Here is a 22,376-nt window from a genome sequence, read left to right on the forward strand (position 1 = left end):
AAAAAGAGACATTCCGTTTTGGTGGCTGCCGGTTATTTAAGAATTACCCACATTTGATTTTTGAGGGAATTTCACTTGACATGCTCAACCTATTTTAAGAGAAAGGGACGTTTTCAAGTCCATTTACAGAACTGGACCATTGGCAATACTTTATACACTGATCAACCATAATGTGGAAAAACTATTTTTTGTTTGTTTTTTAGCTTGCTTGCAAAGTCACAGTGTCACAGCTTATATGGAAATAAGACATGACTATAAGAGGCAGTGGGTACTGATGAAGTTCATCAGATTTTTCAGGTAGGGTAGGCATCTTTTGACAGGACCAGGTTTGGCTCCGCTGTCTGAAACAATTGTGTGTCATGTATGCATTTCTGAATGTAGCATTTCCCTCACAGATTCTGCATGCATTGAGCAGGAAAGCTCCCCAAGCAGAAATTTCTTCCCACCCTTACAGGGCTGGATTAACACTGGAACGTATCACAGTTCCAAATCTGCTATACATAGAGTTAAGCATCAGAAGGCCCTGGGCTCAAATCTGGCTTCTAGCCTAGACCCTGATCCTCAGGATTACTCCCTATTATTCAACGCTGTCTTGCCACTGAACGAACAGAAATAAGGCTCCTTTAAGACATCCTGTGAGAGCTGGACCATAAAGAAGGCTGATCGCCGAAGAATTGATGCTTTTGGATTATGGTGCTGGAGGAGACTCTTGAGAGTCCCATGGACTGCAAGAAGATCAAACGCATCCATTCTTAAGGAAATCAGCCCTGAGTGCTCACTGGAAGGACAGATCCTGAAGCTGAGGCTCCAATACTTTGGCCACCTCATGAGAAGAGAAGACTCCCTGAAAAAGACCCTGATGTTGGGAAAGATGGAGGACACAAGGAGAAGGGGACGACAGAGGACGAGATGGTTGGACAGTGTTCTCGAAGCTACAAACATGAGTCTGACCAAACTGCGGGAGGCAGTGGAAGACAGATGTGCCTGGCATGCTCTGGTCCATGGGGTCACGAAGACTCGGACACGACTAAACAACTAAACAACAACAACAAGAAGACATCCTGTAAATGCAACTCAGCTGTTCAGTCCCACATGCAAGTCACAACGACACAGCCCAAGACCAAGCCTCTCTTGCTGCTCACCCTGAGAAAGAAGAAGTTAAAGCAGCCTCACATTTCAGCACTGGCTGCTGCCGAAGCCTCCGCCTTCCTCCCAAGTTCGGCTTTGAGTAATTGCATCCCGAATAAATAAGCTGCAGTGCTGCATTTTAGCCACACGAGAGCATAAAGATCACAGTTCTGAGATGGGAAAGTTTATAGCAGCAACCCTTTCTTACCTTGAATAGCACGCAATAGCCTGTTGCCAAGGACGCTAATTACATTTAAAAAAAGAAAAATCCATTCAAACTACAAACTGCCTCCTGCAGAGTACAGGGAGAACATTTCACGGATGTTACGTGTGTGCTTTCATGTTCCAAACAGAATTATCTATTCCCTCCTAATTATTTGCAGAGTTATGTCCACATTGCAGATATTCCCTGTTGGAGACACTCCCTTCCATATGAAAACATTAAGCAGGCTCCAACCAGATGCTTGGGTGGGGGGCTATACTTTTTGTATCCAAGCATCGCTCCAAATTCTGTTTCTAAACACAGTTGCATTTCTCGGTTAGTGTAAGATGGAGCCAGGTATAAATGAGGTTTTCTATTTCCTTAATATGAAGGCATTTTATTTGTATGTTAAATGTTCAGTTAACACCCCCACATTTCTACACCAAAGCTTAGATGTATATGATTGCTGTATAGCTGTTTGAAATAATAAATGATTATTTTTTTAAAAAAGCCCTGAAAAAGCTTCAAGAAAATATAGACTGAAGGATGGGGAGAAACAACTACCGTATTTTTCGCTCTATAAGACGCACCAGACCATAAGACCAAAGACATAGTTTTTGGAGGAGGAAAACAAGAAAAAAATATATTCTGAATTCCAGAAGCCAGAACAGCAAGAGGGATCTGGCTTCTGGGATAGCCTCTTGCTGTTCTGGCTTCTGGGTTAGCTGCACGAAGCCTCTTCAGGGCAGCAGGGTGAACGCTCCCCCTGCCCTCAAGAGGCTTTGAGTGGCTAAGCCAGAAGCCAGGACAGCAAGAGGGATGCTGCTCAGTATGCATGTTGGCTCCATATAATTTAAATAATCAGTTGTGTAGAAATGCTGTCTTTTAATATTTTTTTAAAGTTTCAATGGTTTATATTGATGGTGCAATATAGAAAGGAAACATGTGAGAATACAGCTTGATCAATGGTTCTGCAAAGAGTATGAACAAATATTTCCTGTCTGGAAGCAGATCTCCTTTTCACTTCTGTTGAAAGAAAGGTTCTACATTGTCACTAAAAATAGCCAATAATGACTATTCAAGGAGAAGTTGTGGCTGTCATCCCAACGGTGACAGGGTGTGCTGACGAAGTAATGCTAAATGTGGCCCTCTGAGCTTGTGAACTGCTGGGCTTTCTTAGGACCTAAAAACTAGGTTTGCTCATATTTAAAAATATGTAAGGTGTGCTAGGAAGCCATGCTTTTCTAGTCTCTTTTGAGATGTTTCTTTTTTGATCACACCCACAACATACATTTAAAGTAGAATAACAGTCATGGTTTTCCCCAAAGAAGCCTAGAAAGTGCCGTTTCTTAAGGGTCTCCTCACATCTATCAGCTCCCTAAACAAACTGCATTTCTTAAATAAAGAAAAAGAAACTAAGGCACTTAAAGAAACTGGAATACGTGTCCATCACTGCCAATGATTCTTGATTTCCTTTCCTTGATTCCTTGATTCTCCCTCCAACCCATAGTCAAAGGCTACATACACCCTATTTATCTCTTTCAGAGTTACAGGTCCCAGAGACCCTAAACAAACTACAGTACCCAGAATGTGCTTCAACTAAAGGTATACAGTGTGTACACAGGCAAAGGCTAGATGATGGGGCTTGGACATTTGGTTGAGCTCCCCCTTTCTCCATGAGTACACATGGAGTATGTGGTGTTCTGCTCTGGTGCAATAAATTCCCTTCTTGGACACTTGAGAATTGCTTGAAGTCTCAATTCCCTGCAATTTGAGGCTACATAGCTAGTGTGGAAGCAACCCACCTTCCTTAAGGTCCTGGCAAATCCCCGTTGTTGTTGTTGTTGTTGTTGTTGTTGTTGTTCTTCTTCTTCTTCTTCTTCTTCTTCTTCTTCTTTCTTCTTCTTCTTCTTCTTCTTCTTCTTCTTCTTCTTCTTCTTCTTCTTCTGCCCTTTGACTTCCTTATAGCATGAAGCTTTGCAAAATGCATTGGAAATTGTATACTTGATTCTTCCCCACATACACAGAAAAATGCAGAAGTACTTGAGAGATTATTAATCACCCCTTTCTAAACAAAATGTAGCAGCTACCCGTTTTGATGAATGAGCACGCAACCAGCAAATGACTATTCAATGTCCGAAAGCCCCGAAAACAATAAATTAGCAGGTGAAGCCTGGAGGTGTTTCAAAGATCAATTTACTTATTCTTTCTGTTGGTGGCATGGTTTCCATTGGGATTACACCCTGGATGTCTCTATGTGCTGAATACAAACTAATCCAGTGACAAATGCCACCGGGAATCCTTATTGACATTTGGGTGTTTTTGCTTCCCATTAGAAGGCTCAGAGTGGCACAGATAAGCATTGATTTGCTTTGTTAATCACACAAAAGCCAGGCAACTGAATTAAAATGTCTGCATATTTTTTATTTATTTTAGAAAACTTATATCCTACACTTCTGAAGCATGCGCACCACTCAGGATGCCTTGCAACAATTAAAAACAAAACAACCCACAAAAGAACATTAGAAGTGCCTGCAGGATTAGGCCAATGGCCCATCGAGTCCAGCATCCTGTTCTCACAGTGCCCAACCAGATGCCTGTGGGAAACCTGCATGCAGGATCCATGCTGCTCACATGTTAACACTTGAAGGCCCCTGCTGCTAAGGCCCCCTCTTATGGCTCTTTAAACTGGGCTGTGACCAGACTAGGCTTCAGATAGAGGACTGTCATCTTCACAATAGGACATGGGGCCTAAGTTCTAGAACCTAGAAACTCTTCCTCCTCATCTTGATTGGCAGTACATTTTATTCATAAGTAAAGTTAAAGGTACCCCTGACCGTTAGGTCCAGTCACGGTGGACGACTCTGGGGTTGTGGTGCTCATCTTGCTCTACAGGCCGGGGGAGCTGGCATTTGTCCACAGACAGCTTCCGGGTCATGTGGCCAGCATGACTAAGCCACTTCTGGCAAACCAGAGCAGCGCATAGAAACGCTGTTTACCTTCCCGCCAGAGCAGGAACTATTTATCTACTTGCACTTGACGTGGTTTCGAACTGCTAGGTTGGCAGGAGCTGGGACCAAACAACGGGAGCTCACCCCGTCGTGGGGATTCGAACCGCCGACCTTCTGATCAACCAGCCCTAGGCTCTGTGGTTTAGACCACAGCACCACTCATTATTCACAAGTAGTGCCACTTTATTATACAAATAGCCTTTATAAGTAATAGGGCCCATATTTTCTGGGACATGATTCTGGCTTTCCAGGGTCTTGGCTTCACTCTTTTCTGCCACGCTCTGTGGAGTAGACATGGGGCCTTACTTAAGAAGAGGCTGCTGGATCAATCCAATGGCCCATCTAGTCCAGCAGGTTTGATCTGTGTCATGGCTCCCCAGATTGGTCCTGTAATAAAAGATCTGAAAGGGAAGTTCTGCATATTTTTCTTCATTCATTCATTCAGTTTATCAGCTGCCCAATAAGGAGAGAAAAAAGGCCAGCATCTGATGTTTTATTTATTTATTTCATATATTTATATTCTGCATTAAAATGATACCAGGAATAGCATTCAACACAAAACAACTGTTTGAAAACAATTCGGTATGCAATATAAACCCAACGGAAAGAACAGGTCACCATTACAGCATCCAGCAGCCATTCAATCAGTATCAGGGCCCAGGGAAAACTTGAGTAAATAGAAATGTCTTTAACAGCCGGTAGAAAATCACCAGAGTAGGTGGTAGGTGCCATATCTTGGACTCATGTACAAAAAAAACAACAAAAAAATGGTTTAAAATACAAACTAAGATGAATTAAAATCACCATTACAATGGGGACAAATTTATCTATTCTAAGCACTCTTCGTTCATTCTTTAATTTAAGAAGCAGGAAACAAGACAATGAAATCAAAACAAATCACTTCAAAAGCAGTCATCAAGAAATTAAAACACTTCAGGGTGATGAATTAGAACAGAAAGTAAATATATGTATAACAATCTCACAGTTAAACAATTGTACTAAAACTACAGCTCAGTGTAATGCTAAACAGATCCCGCTTGGCTCTTTGGTATACACCAGAGTTTCGAGCGATGAAACAAGCTGGGTGATGGTTTGAACGCAAACAGAGAAAAACTCCAACGCAGGAAATCCAAGACTAGTGAGGGCTGATTCTTGAGCCTGGGCAATGACAGTGAAGGCGGAAGGAAGAAGGTACGGTGGTACCTCGGGTTAAGAACTTACTTCGTTCTGGAGGTCCGTTCTTAACCTGAAACTGTTCTTAACCTGAGGTACCACTTTAGCTAATGGGGCCTCCTGCTGCTGCCATGCCGCCACCACACGATTTCTGTTCTCATCCTGAAGCAAAGTTCTTAACCCAAGATACTATTTCTGGGTTAGTGGAGTCTGTAACCTGAAGTGTCTGTAACCTGAGGTACCACTGTGTACTTTACTGCCTCTATTGCATCCTCACTGTGCTATCCATTTGAGCTTTTCCAGCCAGTATGGGGCCTTTTACCCTGACATACAGCCAAGGTGGTCGACTGAAAGGAATGGCAGCATGCTTCCTGGCAGTGCCATCACTGCTGCTTACCAGGAGGGAGAAGGGGTGGGGTGAGCTGGCGGTGGGGCTGGCATCATATGAGCGTACTGGCAGAGCCAATCAAAGCACCTTCTTCCTGTCCAATGCCCCCAACCTGTGACAACCCCAGATGGCTCTGGGAGGCCTGACTCAACTCTGGGGAATCCTGGGTTGTCTCCATTTGTCTTGGTCAAAGTCTAGTCCTGCCCAAATTGGCCTGATTTGGTTTGGGTGATGGCCAACCCATATTTTCTTGGATCCTTTCCAACATGGTGGTGACCCATAGATATTGTGTTTTTTCCCATGCATCTGTCTATACCTTGATAGCCTTGAGCAAACGTGACTTGGAAATTGTCTGTGTAGGGCAGTTTCTGTTGTCAAAACAACTGCTGCCTTCAAAGAGCTGATTTTCATGTTGCCATCAATATCGTTATATGATGTGCTTTCAAAACAATGTGCCTTTATATGTAAGGGGCAATTGCCACTGCTACATGTAAATAATTAAGCACTGGTTTGCATATGGTCATGTCAGGGATACCTGCAGTTGGGAAGCTACTACTATATGTAGATTTATCACCACAAAAGCTACTCACTTTGGTTTTTAGTAAAGCAAACAGGCTAACCTGTCAGTGCCTAAATGATATCGAGCATCAGAACAACATGGCCACAATAAGGAAATTTTCCCCATGGTATGACTATTTTCCATTTCGACGCTCTGGCACCCTATCTGCATAACCTAGCAATTCTAAAGTGTAGATGTGCTTTTACTCTCGCAAGATTGAATATATTGCCCTCGGCTGTACTTGAGGGACAATTCCAACAGATTCCACATGAAAAACGCTTATGTCCCTGTGGAGCTGGCAGTACCGAATCGATGATGCCCTTCTGGCTTACACTCTTTATAAAGACTTGATGAATGAGATTATGACCCCTCTTTTATTGTCCATTCCAGTCGCCCAACCACTGCCACAGTGTCCTTTCTCTTGGCAGATCAAGATGAGCAGGTGACAGCAAAGATTGCAAGGTTTTTAGCTGGGGCAATCAGAATAAGATCCACTATTTGACTATTGAGTCAAAACCCTAAAATGTATTTTATATAATTGACTTTTTATTTCTATTCTTTGTATATCGTATTGTTGCTTTATTGCTGTGTCTGGTGGTCGATGTGAATAAAGATTCATTCTATGTAGATAACTATGATTGTATTGCAACTAAGAGCCCAACCTGGTTTGGATTTGGTATTACCAGGTTGGTTATCTCTCTCTCTTTCTCTCTCTTTCTCCTATAGTGATCCACTGGACCGAAAGTGGGAATGATTCATTACCATTTATTATTGCATTATTGGGCAGGTTAATGGCACAGATTACTTCTGCCATGGGACTGTAATGATTTTCCCTCACTGTGCTGTGGCGTTAAAAGAAGAAGCAAACATGGTTAGTTTCCACTTTGTAGTTGAAAGATGCACATTTCAACAGGCAAAAATGAAGCTTAATGTGTTCTCAGATGACACATTTATCTTGATGTGCAGGATCACCACTGTTTCCCTGTCACCATTTCCTCTTGCGCCCTGGAAAATTTCAGCCACTCCTTGCCTTGCTGCCCTCCCTTGACTCATGCAGTGGTTGCTCATGCCGCAACGCCTCTGCTCCTGCTTCCTGATCTGTCTGCAGCTTTTGAGACCATTGACCACACCCTTCTCCTGGACCTGCTGTGGGGGGATAGGCACTGTTTTACCATGGTTCTGTTCCTAACTGCAGAGCTATAAGACCAGAGAATAGTAGTGCTCCCAATACTATTCTCTGGTCTTATAGCTCTGCAGGTGTGTTGGTCCCATGGTCCCTGTGCTATGGTGTGTCACAGGGAACGATGCTGTTGCCAAATCTATATGAAGCCATTGGGCATAGTCACTGGGAGTTTGGGGGCAGTGTCATCAGTACAGCTCTACTTTTCCATAATATTTGAGTTAGGAGAGGTCTGAATAGGTCCTGGATGGAGTTGCAGAATGACTAAGAGATAATAAACAGAGTCGAACCGTAGAAAGATGGGGACACTGTGAGTGGGCAGTTCCTGTGTCCTGTGCCATTTGCCTATCCTGGCTGGAGTTGCTCTCCCTCTTAAGCTCCCAGGTCCATCTTTGTCAGTTGAGGCTCAGGTAGCCTCAGGGGCAGGAGTGCCAACTGGAGCCATTCTTGGGCAGGGATAGTCTGGCTGTGGAGATTCATGCAATGTTAGCCTCAGGATTTATTGCAATGAGGGGCTACCCTTGCACCTGGTTCAGAAGCTCCAGCTGGGGAATTAGATGGGGATTTCGATGGGGACAGACTATCATCAGGACATGACTCTGGTGCTCAAAAGCTGCACTGGCTGCCTGCATGTTACTGGTCCAGGTTCAATGTTATTGCATTAATTTACAAGGCCCTTAACAACTTGGCTACCTGATTCCTTATATCCCTGCCCTATCACTTAAATAAATCTCTGGGGAAATTTCTCCATGGCTGACATGCATGGCTCATAACTACTAGACTGGTGTGCATTCAGTGATATGGACCCAGGCTTGTAGAACTGTTTCCTGGCTGAGATTAGACAAGCACCCTCCCTGCTGAACTTGAAGTGCACAGCACACTTTCTTATTCCAGCAGGCAATTTAAGGTTGTGTTTGAGTTTCCATTTGTTTTTATGATGATTATTTTTATTGTTTTATTCTCTGCGTGGTTTGTTTTTATGTACACCACTTAGAAAAAGGCCTAGGTAGCTCCATCAGGCCTCTTCTCTCTCAATTGTCACCTGGGGGCAGCCATTCCTCCAGTGGGAAAGATGGGAAATGGAACACACTCCATCAGCTCTGCTGTGACAGGCCAATTCCATCAGGCCTCCTTTGCCCCCAGCTGCCACTTGGGAGAAGCCGTTCTATCAGACTGCCTCCGTGAGAGAGATAGGAAGTAAGGGCTCATTCCATCAGCTTTGCCCAAAGTCCAGTTCCTTCAGGCACTTCCTACCCTGGAAAAGCGCCAGCTGGCCATTATAGGAACAAATGTTTAAGAAGTTGGTGCTTGCGTTCCATTTTACCCCCACTTCCCCTCCTGTCCCTTTGTTGTTTAGTCGTTCAGTCGTGTCCGACTCTTCGTGACCCCATGGACCAGAGCATGCCAGGCACTCCTGTCTTCAAAAATTTGACCACATCCAACTTACCCAGGTTCATGGTTCTTACATTCCAGGTTCCTATGCAATATTTTTCTTTACAGCATTGGACTTTCCTTTCGCTTCCATGCATATCCGCAACTGAACGTCCTTTCGGCTTTGGCCCAGCCGTTTCATCAGCTCTGGATCTACTTGTACTTGTCCTCCGCTCTTCCCCAGTAGCATGTTGGACGCCTTCCGACCTGAGGGGCTCATCTTCCAGCGTCATAAATTTTATATGCCTGTTGTCTTTGTCCATGGAGTTTTCTTGGCAGGGATACTGGAGTGGCTTGCCGGTTCCTGCTCCAGGTGGATCACGTTTGGTCAAAACTCTCCACTATGACCTGTTCATCTTGGGTGCCCTGCTCGGCATAGTTCATAGCTTCTCAGAGTTCTTCAAGCCCCTTCGCCACGGCAAGGCAGTGATCCATGAAGGGGATCACTGTCCCTACAGCGTTGCAATTCCTAGAGTAGTTTCACAATCAATCCCTCTTCCCAGGGAACTGGGAAATTGTAACTGTGAGGGAAATAGGGCGTCTCCTAACCCTCTCAGCACCCTTAGCAAACTACTGCTCCCAGGATCTCTTGGAAGACTGGTTAAAGTGATAGCGAAGTGCTTTAAATGTATGGTGTGAATTTAGCCATGGTTAGGATTGTTGACCCTTTACCTTTACCTTTTAGGATTGTTGACCATGGTTAGGATGGTTAGGAAGGGCAAAGGTAAAAGAGAGAAAACGGTTGCAAGATGTAGTTGCACAAACTTAAAGCTTAAGTAAGCAATGACAAACCTAGACAGCATCTTAAAAAGCAGAGACATCACCTTGCCAACAAAGGTCCGTATAGTTAAAGCTATGGTTTTCCCAGTAGTGATGTATGGAAGTGAGTGCTGGACCATAAAGAAGGCTGATTGCCGAAGAATTGATGCTTTTGAATTATGGTGCTGGAGACTCTTGAGAGTCCCATGGACTGAAAGAAGATCAAACCTATCCATTCTTAAGGAAATCAGCCCTGAGTGCTCACTAGAAGGACAGATCCTGAGGCTCCAATACTTTGGCCACCTCATGAGAAGAGAAGACTCCCTGGAAAAGACCCTGATGTTGGGAAAGATTGAGGGCGCAAGGAGAAGGGGACGACAGAGGACGAGATGGTTGGACAGTATTTTCAAAGCTACCAGCATGTGTTTGACCAAACTGCGGGAGGCAGTGGAAGACAGAAGTGCCTGACGAGCTCTGGTCCATGGGGTCACAAAGAGTCGGACATGACTAAACGACTAAACAACAACAAAACTTAAGTAACACCATGTAAAGAGTAAGAAGACCTTATTCCATGCAAGTTCTTATGTCGGACACTACATTGGACAAGATATAGCCAAGTTATTAGTATCATTTACAGGTTGATTCAGTAGCAAAGAGTCTCTGAATCCTCAGGATTTTTGGCTGGCTGAAAAACAAGTGTTTTGTTACATTATATCATGTTGTGTTTCAAGTTTTCTGTCAGGAATAGGATGTTAAAATTGTGCGAGATAAACAGAACTCTGAAGTAAAAGGTTATTCCAAGTTAATGATGGTGATCTTTAGAAAAAATCTCTCTAGTGTGATATACTTTCTGTGTGAGCAAACTGGTTTTCCTTCACCTCGTCATGAGACCTGAATGTTATATAAGCTGGTTTCTCAGAAGAACGGCTGCAAGCTGGCGGATTTATTTATTTTCCCCCTCACTAGGGAGTCCTTGGCACTGAAGATAAACAAGCACATCACCAAGACAGATTTGCTCAATTGAGATATGTTTCCATGTGGCTATTGAACAGTTTAATTTCATGCAAGTCAGGAAATGGGGAGAGACAAGGCCCAGGTTCCAGGATTTGGAAGAAATATCATCTCTGTTTCTTTGCCAAAGTGTGGTGTCAGGAATCACACTGCTTGCTCATCAAATTTATAGTTCAAAGTCAAATGGTTGTGGATGGAAAACCCACAAAAGGTTCTAAGTTGAATATCCATTAACAAAACAAAAAGTCTGAATTAATTTGCCACAATCTGGGGAGCCAATAGAGGCAGAGACAAGATGGTGGTGAGAGAGGCTTCTTTGTTTTGAACACTCAGGTTTGTCTTTAGTCTTACTAGTTTGAAATTGTTCTTGTTGTTGTTTTGAAACATTAAGCATTGCAGTTTACTCAGCTAGTACTAGCTGTTACATATAGACAATGAGCATATTTGCCTTATCTTCTATTTTGTGGATTCAAAGGGTTTTCCCTTTTTTCAGTGTTAATTGCAAACTGCAAGTTACTGGCTAGAAGCCAGCAGTGTCGCATACTTAGGTCTTTTGGGAGTTTGAGTTTTGAAAATGACATAATTTGAGGGTTGTAGACCACCAAGATCAGGGAGGGCTGATTTAAAAGCTCGCCTCTCTTTCAAAACTGGCTTAATTGTGAATCATATCCTTTTGCCCTTTTTGGAAATGTAAGAATGTCATGTGGTTACTCGGTAGTGAAATAAGGGGACTTCCTACATCTTCAGGGCCATTTTCACTTTTACTTCATATCTTCCAGGGTTCAGAACAGTGATGGCAAAACCTTTTCAGCCCGTGGATTGCATTCCCTTCTGAACAACCTTCTAAGGACCATACACCATGGTGGGTGGAGCTAGAGGCAAAAGTGGGTGGGGCAACTGATGCAAATATTACCTTTGTAGAGTTGACTAGTTTATGTACACACACACACACACACCACTCTATCCTGCATCTAGACAAGCAAGAGACATTACCAGAGCTCAACAACACATTCCAGCTGTTGTAAACAAAAATTGCCCTTTTCCCTTATGGGTTATCCAAGAGCCTATATAGAGTCCTTACATAGGTTCCCTATTGGTAGGAGAAGATAACAGAGGCCAACCAGAGAATATTGAGAAGCAAAGCAGCTAGTAAGCTTGATCTTTATTGATCTGTTGCAACAGGGTGCTCCCTTCACCCGCAGGAGAGGAGGAGGAACCCAGAAAAATGGCACGCAAGGCCTTATAAAGCCTTTTGAAATTGCCACCCTGTAGATCAAGACCATCCCCAGAAACATCATACATACATCACAGAAAAAGCGGTTTTAAAACAGAAATTTGAATGTTGTTTTTCTTCTGTCGTTGTTTATCTCCTGTCTGGCAGGTTACTTGATTGGATTTCCTGGGGAGCCTGGCTAGTCTTTTGTAATGATAAATACTTAGTTCCTGGGCCAGGTTGCAGGCTCACACCCTATTCATATCTTAAATGTGCCCTTAAGACAGGATTTGTGAGGAAAGAGACCATGGGAGGTTTCCCACTTTGACCTTGCAGAGAAAACATTTGCTCAGTTTAGGAATCAAAATGGTTCCAGGTTGGTCTTCCTGTGCTGATCTATGTACGTGCTTGGTTAGTACATTTATGAACATTTCCATATATCTAAGACCTCAAAATTCCTATCACAAGCCAAGCAAAGATATTTGAGGTGCAAAGCTGGACCAATGGCGTGTGTAGCCTTGGGAGAGTTATACTGCCAGGCAGAGAGGTCTGAGGGCCACATTTGGACCCCGCTGCCAGAAGGCCCCCACCCTGGTTTAGACTATGCACTGAACATAGATTCTGCAGGTCTGAGCTTTGAAACCCTGACTGGCATAAATACCGTTAAGTCTTGCCTTTACTTCAACTCTCCTCTCTTCTTTGTTCAACAAATTCATTTTATATCTGAATTCATCATCCCAGCACCCCAGTAACCGAGTTCAGACAGTTTCATAACCTGCTGATTTACAAGTGAAACCTGTGATGGATCTATAAGTCATTTCACTCTACTTTTTACTGCATCATCCAAATAAAAAATAAAAAAAAAAGATAACAACAATAAAACTGAACCAGGTTCCTAATTCTGGCACAAGCCAATGCAGTTGTCCATAAAGGAAGGAAGAGTGCTGACATTTGTCTGCCTTATTTCTGCCCATTCCCATCATGTAAATTGTCTCTGTTTGCTTTCAAAGATAGCTGCAAGCGTTCTGAAAAACAGAAGCCTCAAATATTCACGACAGCGTATTTGTACAAGGATTCACGCTGTTAAGTTTCTAATCTTTGCAGATGAAAGAGCCCAGAACAACAACTTTTATTTCCCCCCAGAATTAACGTAGAGGAGCATGACTTGAATTAAGTACAGAAAGAATTTCATAAATTTAACAACAGCGTATATGAGCAGTCTGGCAAAAGTGAAATTCTTTTGACTAAAAAAAGACTCTTCATTGAAGCAGGAAGAGAATTAAAGACTCAATAAATGATGGGCTTCCCCCCCCCCCAACCAGAACTCGCTGGAACTCAGTTCTGGCACATCATGGGTGGGCGCTATTGCCATTCTAAGAGAACGAGGGAGGTGTTCATAGTGAGTTCCAGCACCTCTTTTCCTAGAAAAAAATAGCACTGGTGAATTACTTAATTAGTAATGTGAGAGGTGCTAGAGTATAAACCTCCCTTCTGTGATCTAGAAGTGCCTATATTTTAACCCCACTGCAGTCTGATTTAGGAAAGAAAATGACTCTGGTGCATTGTGTATGAACTCTGGCAAAAGCATGGGTGTTGCTCCTAGTTGCCCTATGACAGTGCCTCTTAAAGATGGTGGCTTAGCTACAGGTGGACTTCCCAAGCTTGCTTGCATGCCGAAAGCATAACTGTTTATTTTTCTATGTTCTGGACTTGTGTCTTTCATTTATTCATTGCTCTGACTCTTTAGGAACTTTCAGGCTTTACTTTTAGCTCATTATTTGATTTCAGTAGGTTGTTAATTCTCAGGGGCTGCCTGGTGACTACCGCAACATTATTGCTTGCCGAGATCTCCTAGGCCATCTTACCATCTGTTGCCTTCTGCTTCCTTCTTTAGAAAACAGTAAGTGGTCTTATTGTGTTATGTACATCAAACAGAAAATGTTGTGGTGGCAACACCACCCATTTACTTTCAGGCAAACATTACTGGGGGTGGCTTAATCATCCAAGTTCCTTTTTTCTTTTACTTGGAAACCACCACACTTTCTTCAAATCTACTCCGACACCCCTGCTTTTTTTCCAAGTTAAGGACATTGTGCAGAAACATAAAAAGCTGCCTTATACTGAGTTGGGCCATTGGTTCCTCTACTACTGTCTTCCCCACACTGACTTGTAGCAGCTCTTCAGGATTTCAGACCACTCTCCCAGTCCTGCCTGGATCCTTTGACAGGCAAATCAAAGGCTTTATCACTGAGCCACAATCTTCCCCTATGATGGGATGCGGGAAACACACTGATGATCACGTGGCAAATATCTTGGCCAATTCCATACTGGCTTATTGATGTCTGGAATAGCAAAGATAATTGGCTGACAAAAAGAATAAGTTGGGTGAAGATTAAAAATTGAAACATCCTGCTGCTGGAATATTGTGAAGAGATAACTGTGCAAACCACCAAGTAAAATAAAACAATAGACACAGATGCTTTAATACAATAATAAATATAATGATGTATCACAGTGGATGCCTGATCCAGAAACTAGTGTGACAATCAACTAGGCAACGTAATCATTACACGCATGGAGTAAGTGAAGTTAACTCTATTCAAAGAAACAGGATCTACTTAGGAGTGCCATGCCTAATGGGCACAGCAACTCACTCTTCTTCAGTAGGTCTTTTCCCTATGTGGCCTTTGCGGATACCGAAGGCCTTCCCACAGCTGCCTAAATCTCCTCTTCAGGTCTTTCCCAAGCAATCTGAGACTACGCCGGCATGTCTGCCTTTACTCCTCCTGCTTCATTCCTCTCCTGGTCCAGGTTTGTCCCAGCAGCAGCTGGAGGCGCCTGTGTTTCTTCACCAGGTTGACTCATCTCTGCCTCTTGGCCTTCCTCCTCTTCTGCTTTCACTTCTGATTCCGGACTTCTCTCTGCCATGGACTCCCCCTGCTCACTAAACCCTGATACCTCTTCAGCTTTCAACACCTCCTCTTCCCCCCTGTCTTCTCCCTCTTCTCCCTCTGACCACTCATCATCGTCCCACCACCTGGCTCTGAGCCTTCTTCCCTTGGAGGTTCCTCAGCTGGTTCCTCCCAGCATCCCTCTGCATCCAACCAACAAAGGTAAAATTTGAATTTGTTACTCACTTTTGCCACTGGCCCACCCACCACTGGCCTGTGGCCCCCAGAAGATTGTCCTGATGGGAATGTGGCCCACAGGATGAAAAAGCTACAGTATAACCTAAACTTCACAGGCCAAGGGTAACTGACAGACTGGATGTATGGACAAGTTTTGTCTTCTGGTTTTTAATTTCTCTCTCCCATGGTGCTTTAATTCAATTTTACTTGAAACTGGTTATTGTTACATAGGATATTGAAGGTCTGGATGATACAGAAGATGAAGCCTCAGCTTTCAAGACTCAGATGGAGCTTGGTAGAAGGCTTTGTGTTGGGGGAAAAGAAAGCCAGGTTCATGTATTAGGGAGTAGTAGTAGTAGTAGTAGTAATAATAATAATAATAATAATAATAATAATAATAATAATAATAATACATTTATACCCCGCCCACTGGCTGGGTTTCCCCAGCCACTCTGGGCAGCTTCCAACAAAACACTAAAATACAATAACCTAGTAAAGATTAAAAGCTTCCCTAAACAGGGCTGCCTTCAGATGTCTTCTAAAAGTTTGGTAGTTATTTTTCTCTTTGGCATCTGGTGGGAGGGCGTTCCACAGGGCAGATGCCACTACGGAGAAGGCCCTCTGCCTGGTTCCTTGTAACTTGGGCTTCTCGCAGTGAGGGAACCGCCAGAAGGCCCTCAGCACTGGACCTCAGTCTCTGGGCAGAAGTAGAAGCAAGCTAGTTCTCAACTGTGTTTATTTAAGAAATCTCTACACTTAAAAGCCCCCAAGGCAGCATACAAAATCAATAAATAAAATAGCCCATTCAATACATGCAGGCCACACTCTCAAGCATTCCAGTACAGGGTGGGGAAGGGCACGCCTGCAAAGATGCCACACAACCACCCCACCCCATATGTGTTCATTGAACATGTGGGTAGCAGCTGCAAGATATATAAAAACAGCTCATATAAAATACCAGCGATATATACAAACAAAGGGAGCTGACTCACAATAACAATCATGAATACCATTTACACATGGGAAGATGGAATTGGCCTGGCATCTAAAAGATAGCAATGATGACATAAGGCAAACATTTACACAGAGCTCCGTCGTTGCAGTGGCCACCACTGAAAATTCAGCTCAACAAAACCCACTTGCCTAACCTCCCAAAGGTCTGTTGTGCACAGATCTCAGTCGATGGTCAGGTTGCATTGGAGACCACAGTCTTATAAGATGCCAGGCTGTTTCGTTATCCAGGTCTTGCCCTATATAAAGCTTTAAACATCGAAACCAGTCAACAGCCTGGCAGCTTCATCCTGCATCAATTGAAGTTTCTGGGCACTTTCCAGATCCACTTGTATCCAGATAGCCACACTCCTAGTGGAGATGTCAGGAGCCAGGCTAGCTTGGCTGTGTGATGTAATAGAATCATAGAATTGTAGAGTTGGAAGGGTCCCTGAGGATATCAAGTCCAACTGCCTGTGATGTAGGAATATGCAGCTGCCCCATATGGGGATTGAACCTGCAACCTTGGTGTCATCATCACCATGCTCTAACCAACTGAGCTATCCAGGCAGGGGTGTGGAGCTTCATTACTCTTCTCAGTTTAATCTGAGTGCAGCTTTGCACAGGCACTTGGACTCAAGTGCTTTAAGGGGGATAGACCGTTGCATAGCATCTGAATCCCAAGCAATCATCAAATGTTGTGCACCAACGAGCCAAAGCTCTCCAGCCTTCCACGCAGTTCCCATCAGTCCAAGAAGTGCATTTAATATCATTTGTACCAAGGCGTGACCCTTTTAAAGAGATACCTTGCGTTACTCACCAGCATCTCCCTAAAGTGATCCCCCATTAAGAAGTAAAAGATGGGGTTAATTACACTGTTCAAAAAGGCAATGGGCCTTGTAACAGTATAAATCATACTGATAAGGTCCTTGCCGCACGAGGGACGCTTCCAGGACTGCATCCGGGAGGCGATCCTAACATTGCGCATGATGTGATAGGGAATAAAGAGCAGAGAAAAGATGGCCACAGCCATGACGATCAAGGTGAGAGGTTTCTCTAGAGTCAGGGCAGCAGTGAGCTCTGCGCTGCGGCTTTTGATGAAGGCATGCGTTTTCCTGTAAAAATAGCACATGGCGCACAATGGGATTATAAAGCCAGTCAGTGTCAATATCATACTATAGATTAGGCTGTCTTTTGCAACTCCGGAGCTTGCATAATCCACGCATAGGCTACCGTTGCTGTTATTTTTCTGGTCGTTGAGGAAAGTGAACATGGGCGTCAGTTCCAACGTAACCACGACCCATATGGCGATTGATAAAACAATAGCCGTGCTTTTCTTCTGCAGAAAGTGATTTCTGAAGGGATACTTCATGAGCAGGTATCTGTCCATGCTGATAACGGTCAGGAAGAGGATGCTTGTATATAAGTTGACGTGCAGCAGAAACCTGTTGGCTTGACACCAGTCTTTCCCATAGGACCAATTCCCTTGAGAGTAACTTGACACCAGCAACGGGAGTGTGCAAAGGAATGAAAAATCCGACAGCGACAAGTTGAACAGGTAGATGTTGCCGCTTCTCCAGGTTTTGAGGCAGAAGATGTACCCAAAAACAACAATGCTGTTGCCAATGATGCCAAATATGAACTCCAACGTGTACATGGTCGAAAGGTAATATCTTTCCAGGGATTTCTCTCTATCCCAGCATTCTCTGATGTCACCTCCATCCTGGAAATGTAAAACAAATGTCAATTTTTATTTTTTAAAAGGCATTTACTTATTACTTAGCTTACACAGCCAATGTGATTATTGCACTGTCATATTCCTGCACTTTCAGTCACGCCAAATGTTAGATAAACACTCCAGGTTTATGCAGTCCCTCTTCTTGCATAAAACAAATTTCATTGCAAAACTCTTCTCAAGAAAAATGAGGCACTGCCGTCTCGACAAGGTGGAGACAATGAACTTGAATATGATTATCTTTGTATTTTCTTTGGTGTGTGTTTCAACAGGAGAGAAACTTTTTTTTAAAGGGGTGGGTGGGAGATCACTTTATTAGTGATCTTGAGTTTTCTATGCTTCTTTCTTAAGAGTCTCTGGGATCTGAAGTACTGCCATAGCAGTCGTTCAGCAGGCACCAAGGAGACAGGAGACCTCCAGTAAGATTGTCCTGCTTTTACTGCTTCTGCTACCACTGTCACCAGACCAGAAGGTGGAAGGGAGGAGCAGGCTGGGTGGCTGAGGAAGTCCGTCTCTAGCTTCACTTATTATCTGAGACACACTAGACTTAGAGTGGTGTGGGTGGTCCCCTCGCACGGGGCGTCATATTGAGGGGCCACAAAATAGAGAAGATCCATAATTAAGAAGATCCATTTGGGGCCAGCAAATTCGGGCTCGCACAAGATGTGATCCTATGAAGGAGAACCAAAATCTGTCCCTGATCTGAGCTGTGGCCCTTGTGCCTGCTTCAGATTGAAGTCATATATGAGAAATCATTCAGTTTTATATTCTGAACCAAGGAAACTGTGACCTTGATTTCCTTGCTTGTCAGAAACCCTATAGCTTTGAGGAAATCCTTGGAGGGGGGTTGTTTTGTTTGTATCAACCATGACCTAATCCAGGCATGTCCAAAGTCCGTCTAATCCCGCCTGCTGGCCGATTTAATCCGGCCCCTGTGGTAGTATATGTCCTGGGGTAAAATCCTAAAAAAAGCTCAAGAACTTTTGGGGTAAAATTGTAAAAAAAAAAAATTTCAACAACTTTGGTTGGCCCTCACACATGTTCACTTCATCAAATCTGGCCCTCTTTGAAAAAAGTTTGGCCAAATCTAACTTAGTCTGGAAAAAACCCTCCTCTGTTCTGTCTTAAGGCCAAATTTTATGTGCCATCTGTCATTTAGTTTGACATTGCATATATGATTTTGTTAAAAAAATGGCTGGCACAGGAAGGCAGTGAGCCAAATTAGGTTCATTTAGGCGGAGGGGGCTTTAGCCCTTTGACCTCTCCATGCCTACTATTTCCAATGAGAAGAACACTGTCGTGACTGTTGGAGTTTTCTTCCCATTACAAAGAGTGGGTGCAGGGGGTGGAGAGATAAGAATTCAGGGGTGGGGTGGGGTCCAATTCAGTTTATGTTTAAAGGCAAATCAAAAACAACTTTTGAAAACAACATGAAACCCAAAATACAGTAATCCTTCAAAAATTCCCACGTATCCAAATTTTGTGATGCAAAAACCCATTTATTAGGGGAACTTGTTCATAAAATTCATGTATTTGTGAATATAAAATTCAAAATGCAATGTGTAAGGGGAAATTGCTTGCAAAAATTAGTCAAAACTGCATACAAAACTAAAAAGAAAGAAGAAACCACACAAAAATGTGGATGAATTTTCACAGGATTTTTTTTTTAAAAGAAAATGCAAATTGCTGCAGAACAAGAAATTGCTGCAAACAATTAAAAAAACCCAAAAAGAAATTAACTCAAAGACTGAAATGTGTTGTATCCAACATTAATCGGACTCAGAGTAGAACCACTGAAATAAACAGACACATTCATTGATTCAGTGAGTTTACTATGACTAATGCTGGCTATTAAATTCGCACACTGATTTCAGTGGGAACTTGTGCAGCTAGCTTACTCTGAATCCAACTCAATATCTGCACATTGAGAAGTTTGTTTGTTTTTTTTGGAGCCTAAAATATCTGCAGTATGTGAATTTCAACAAACAGTGGGCCAAACAAAGATAATAAAATAAGAACTTGCAGAAACAAATTCTACTGATCCTCAATTAAAATTTGTTTTAAAACAAGATGTCGTCTGAAAATTGGTTTCTTAGACAGGTATCTCGCAACTTACTTGCATTTAACTTGTGCACATTTGGCTTTATGCTCTTGGTAAAATAATAACAATAACAATAATAACAACAATACTAATAATTTAAAAGAGGGTGGAAAGGGAGAGGGAAAACATTAGCAATCCTACCCATCATTGTACCCAACATGTTTTGACTTTATACAATTTTGGCTTTAGGCTCTATCCCTGGAATGTAACCCCAGCGTAAGTTGAAAGTTGCCTGTACATCAAAAGAATGACTAGAAAGAAATGTGTAATTTAAAGAACTGCGTATGTATTACACACACCTGCCCCAGTCAAGAGATTGATAAAAGGCTCTTCTCCTGTGCCTGTGCCTGTGAATAAACTGCACCTAGCTGTAGACAGGCTTCTATGACTGGTCTGTGTTGGAGGAGAGCCTTGCAATGTCAGTCAAGAGGTTATTCGTGCATCACCAAATTGCTAGATCTGATGTCTCCCAGGTGATATTTGAGCAACACCAGTACAAATCCACCCCATGCAGAAAACAAGTCCAGTGCACAGAGAATATTCCTTCTATTGATGTACAACTGTAAAATGAATTGGGTGTGTAGTCTTGCAGTCAGTTTATCTAGGGTACTTTTTTTTTGTAATGGATGTTTGCAAGCAATGCTAATATCCATTACAAAACAATACAGCAAATATTCAGCAATTTCCCTATTAAGAACAATATAAGCAATAAGATCACTTTGGTCACTTAGGTTTTATAAAGTAGCTTGCAAAAACCAACATAGTGCTCATAATATCCAGGATAAAATTCAAATACAGGGACTGTCCCCTTTTGCTAATTTTGTTAACTTGTCTACATATATTCAATCATAATGACAAGGTATACAAAATAATCTGCAAAAAATCTATACAATAAACTGAAGGATATCTAGCCTTTTCCCCCTTTGCTTACTACTTACCATTCTGTAGAATGGGTATTGTCTCTTACTAGGCTCTTAGTTGAACATGATCTCTCTGCTGAAAGGTTCAAGCGAAGTAGAATGTAGCTCAACATAGCCATGCCTCATTTACATAATATTCAACACATGGTTAATGATTCAAGGATTCCGGAAACTCGTTTGACTGAGAAGGATGTGCAGGCAGTTCCACTGGAATAGAAGGTATTGCAAAATCCATTATGAGTCGACTGGTGAAATAATGGAAATATAATCCCTTCTAATGCCCTGCTGAAATCTTCCTGGTGCTCACTTTCCAAAAAACTTTTCTTTAGACAGCGTGTGCTGACGGATCCTGTTCTTTAAAAAGGAAACCAAAACCAATACTGTATTTGAATTCAACAGATGTATGTTGCTGCTTTCGAAATGCTTATGAGGGGTGGGAAATGACTTTGCAACTGAGTCATAAGGTGAAGTGGAACTTACTCAAAGGCTACTTGCTAACCACGCCTTGCTACGTCTCAAGTACCTGGATTTAAGCCTATTTAAAGTTAACAGAGTAAAATCTAGCAAACCTCAATGCTTTAGCTTGCCTTGATTGTGTGTCAAGCTCAGTCTTGACTTGCCTGCCTGCTTAATCACACTTGTTGTCAAATCTCTCCAGCAGATTTGATTAGCCTAATTTATTGCACTTCCTCATAGCTTCTCTGTGCCAGTGCTCCTTCTATCCTCTCTGACTTCACCAAACAGTACAGTGGTACCTCAGGTTAAGTACTTAATTCGTTCCGGAGATCCGTTCTTAACCTGAAACTGTTCTTAACCTGAAGCACCACTTTAGCTAATAGGGTCTCCTGCTGCCGCTGCGCTGCCGGAGCACAATTTCTGTTCTCATCCTGAAGCAAAGTTCTTAACCTGAAGCACTATTTCTGGGTTAGCGGAGTCTATAACCTGAAGCATATGTAACCTGAAGAGTATGTAACCTAAAGCATATCCAACCTGAAGTGTATGTAACCCGAGGTACCACTATATAGTCAAAACAGGACACAGCTGTGCTATATAGCATTGGGGTGGCATGGGCTAATGTATGTGTGAGTGATCAGCCTTTGATGTTAGCTCCTGCATGCACAGAGCTTTTTATTATTATTATTATTTTACAGAGCATCCCACAATAGAATCCACCCCCCCCCCCGGCAGCCTGAGCAGAAGCACTTCCACATTCTAACTCATCAATTCTACCATCTTTTGCTGAATGCTTCTAGGGCCCCTTTCCTTTGCATGTGCTTTACATGCAGAAGCACCCAGATTTAGTCCATGCTGAATCTCACTGGAGTCCTGAAAGCCCTGGAATTTCACTACCAGCCAGTGTTGGCAATACAGGTTCTGCCTCTTACATAGGGTCCTTCATCAACTTTCCATCACCTTCACCTGCATGTTCACGCCTCTTTAACCCTGC

General features: G+C 42.9%; 1 protein-coding gene across 2 annotated transcripts; it reads right to left on the reverse strand.

Moving 5' to 3' along the window:
• Nucleotides 1-15,902: 15,902 nt before the first annotated feature.
• On the reverse strand, nucleotides 15,903-21,438 carry SUCNR1 (succinate receptor 1). 2 transcript variants are annotated; one of them, XM_083442992.1, is made up of 2 exons: nucleotides 20,948-21,438; nucleotides 15,903-17,896 (listed from the first exon to the last, which is right to left on the reverse strand). In XM_083442992.1, exons 1-2 carry the CDS (start codon nucleotides 20,948-20,950, stop codon nucleotides 16,943-16,945), a joined length of 957 nt encoding a protein of 318 aa, XP_083299118.1. In that variant the 5' UTR covers nucleotides 20,951-21,438; the 3' UTR covers nucleotides 15,903-16,942. The 2 variants fall into 2 exon arrangements, with proteins under 2 accessions (XP_083299118.1, XP_083299119.1); XM_083442993.1 differs by lacking the exon at nucleotides 20,948-21,438 and adding an exon at nucleotides 20,357-20,581.
• Between the last annotated feature and the right edge of the window lie 938 nt (nucleotides 21,439-22,376).

Source organism: Podarcis tiliguerta, assembly GCF_965153285.1.
Source record: "Podarcis tiliguerta genome assembly, chromosome: 5".
NCBI lineage: Eukaryota > Metazoa > Chordata > Lepidosauria > Squamata > Lacertidae > Podarcis > Podarcis tiliguerta.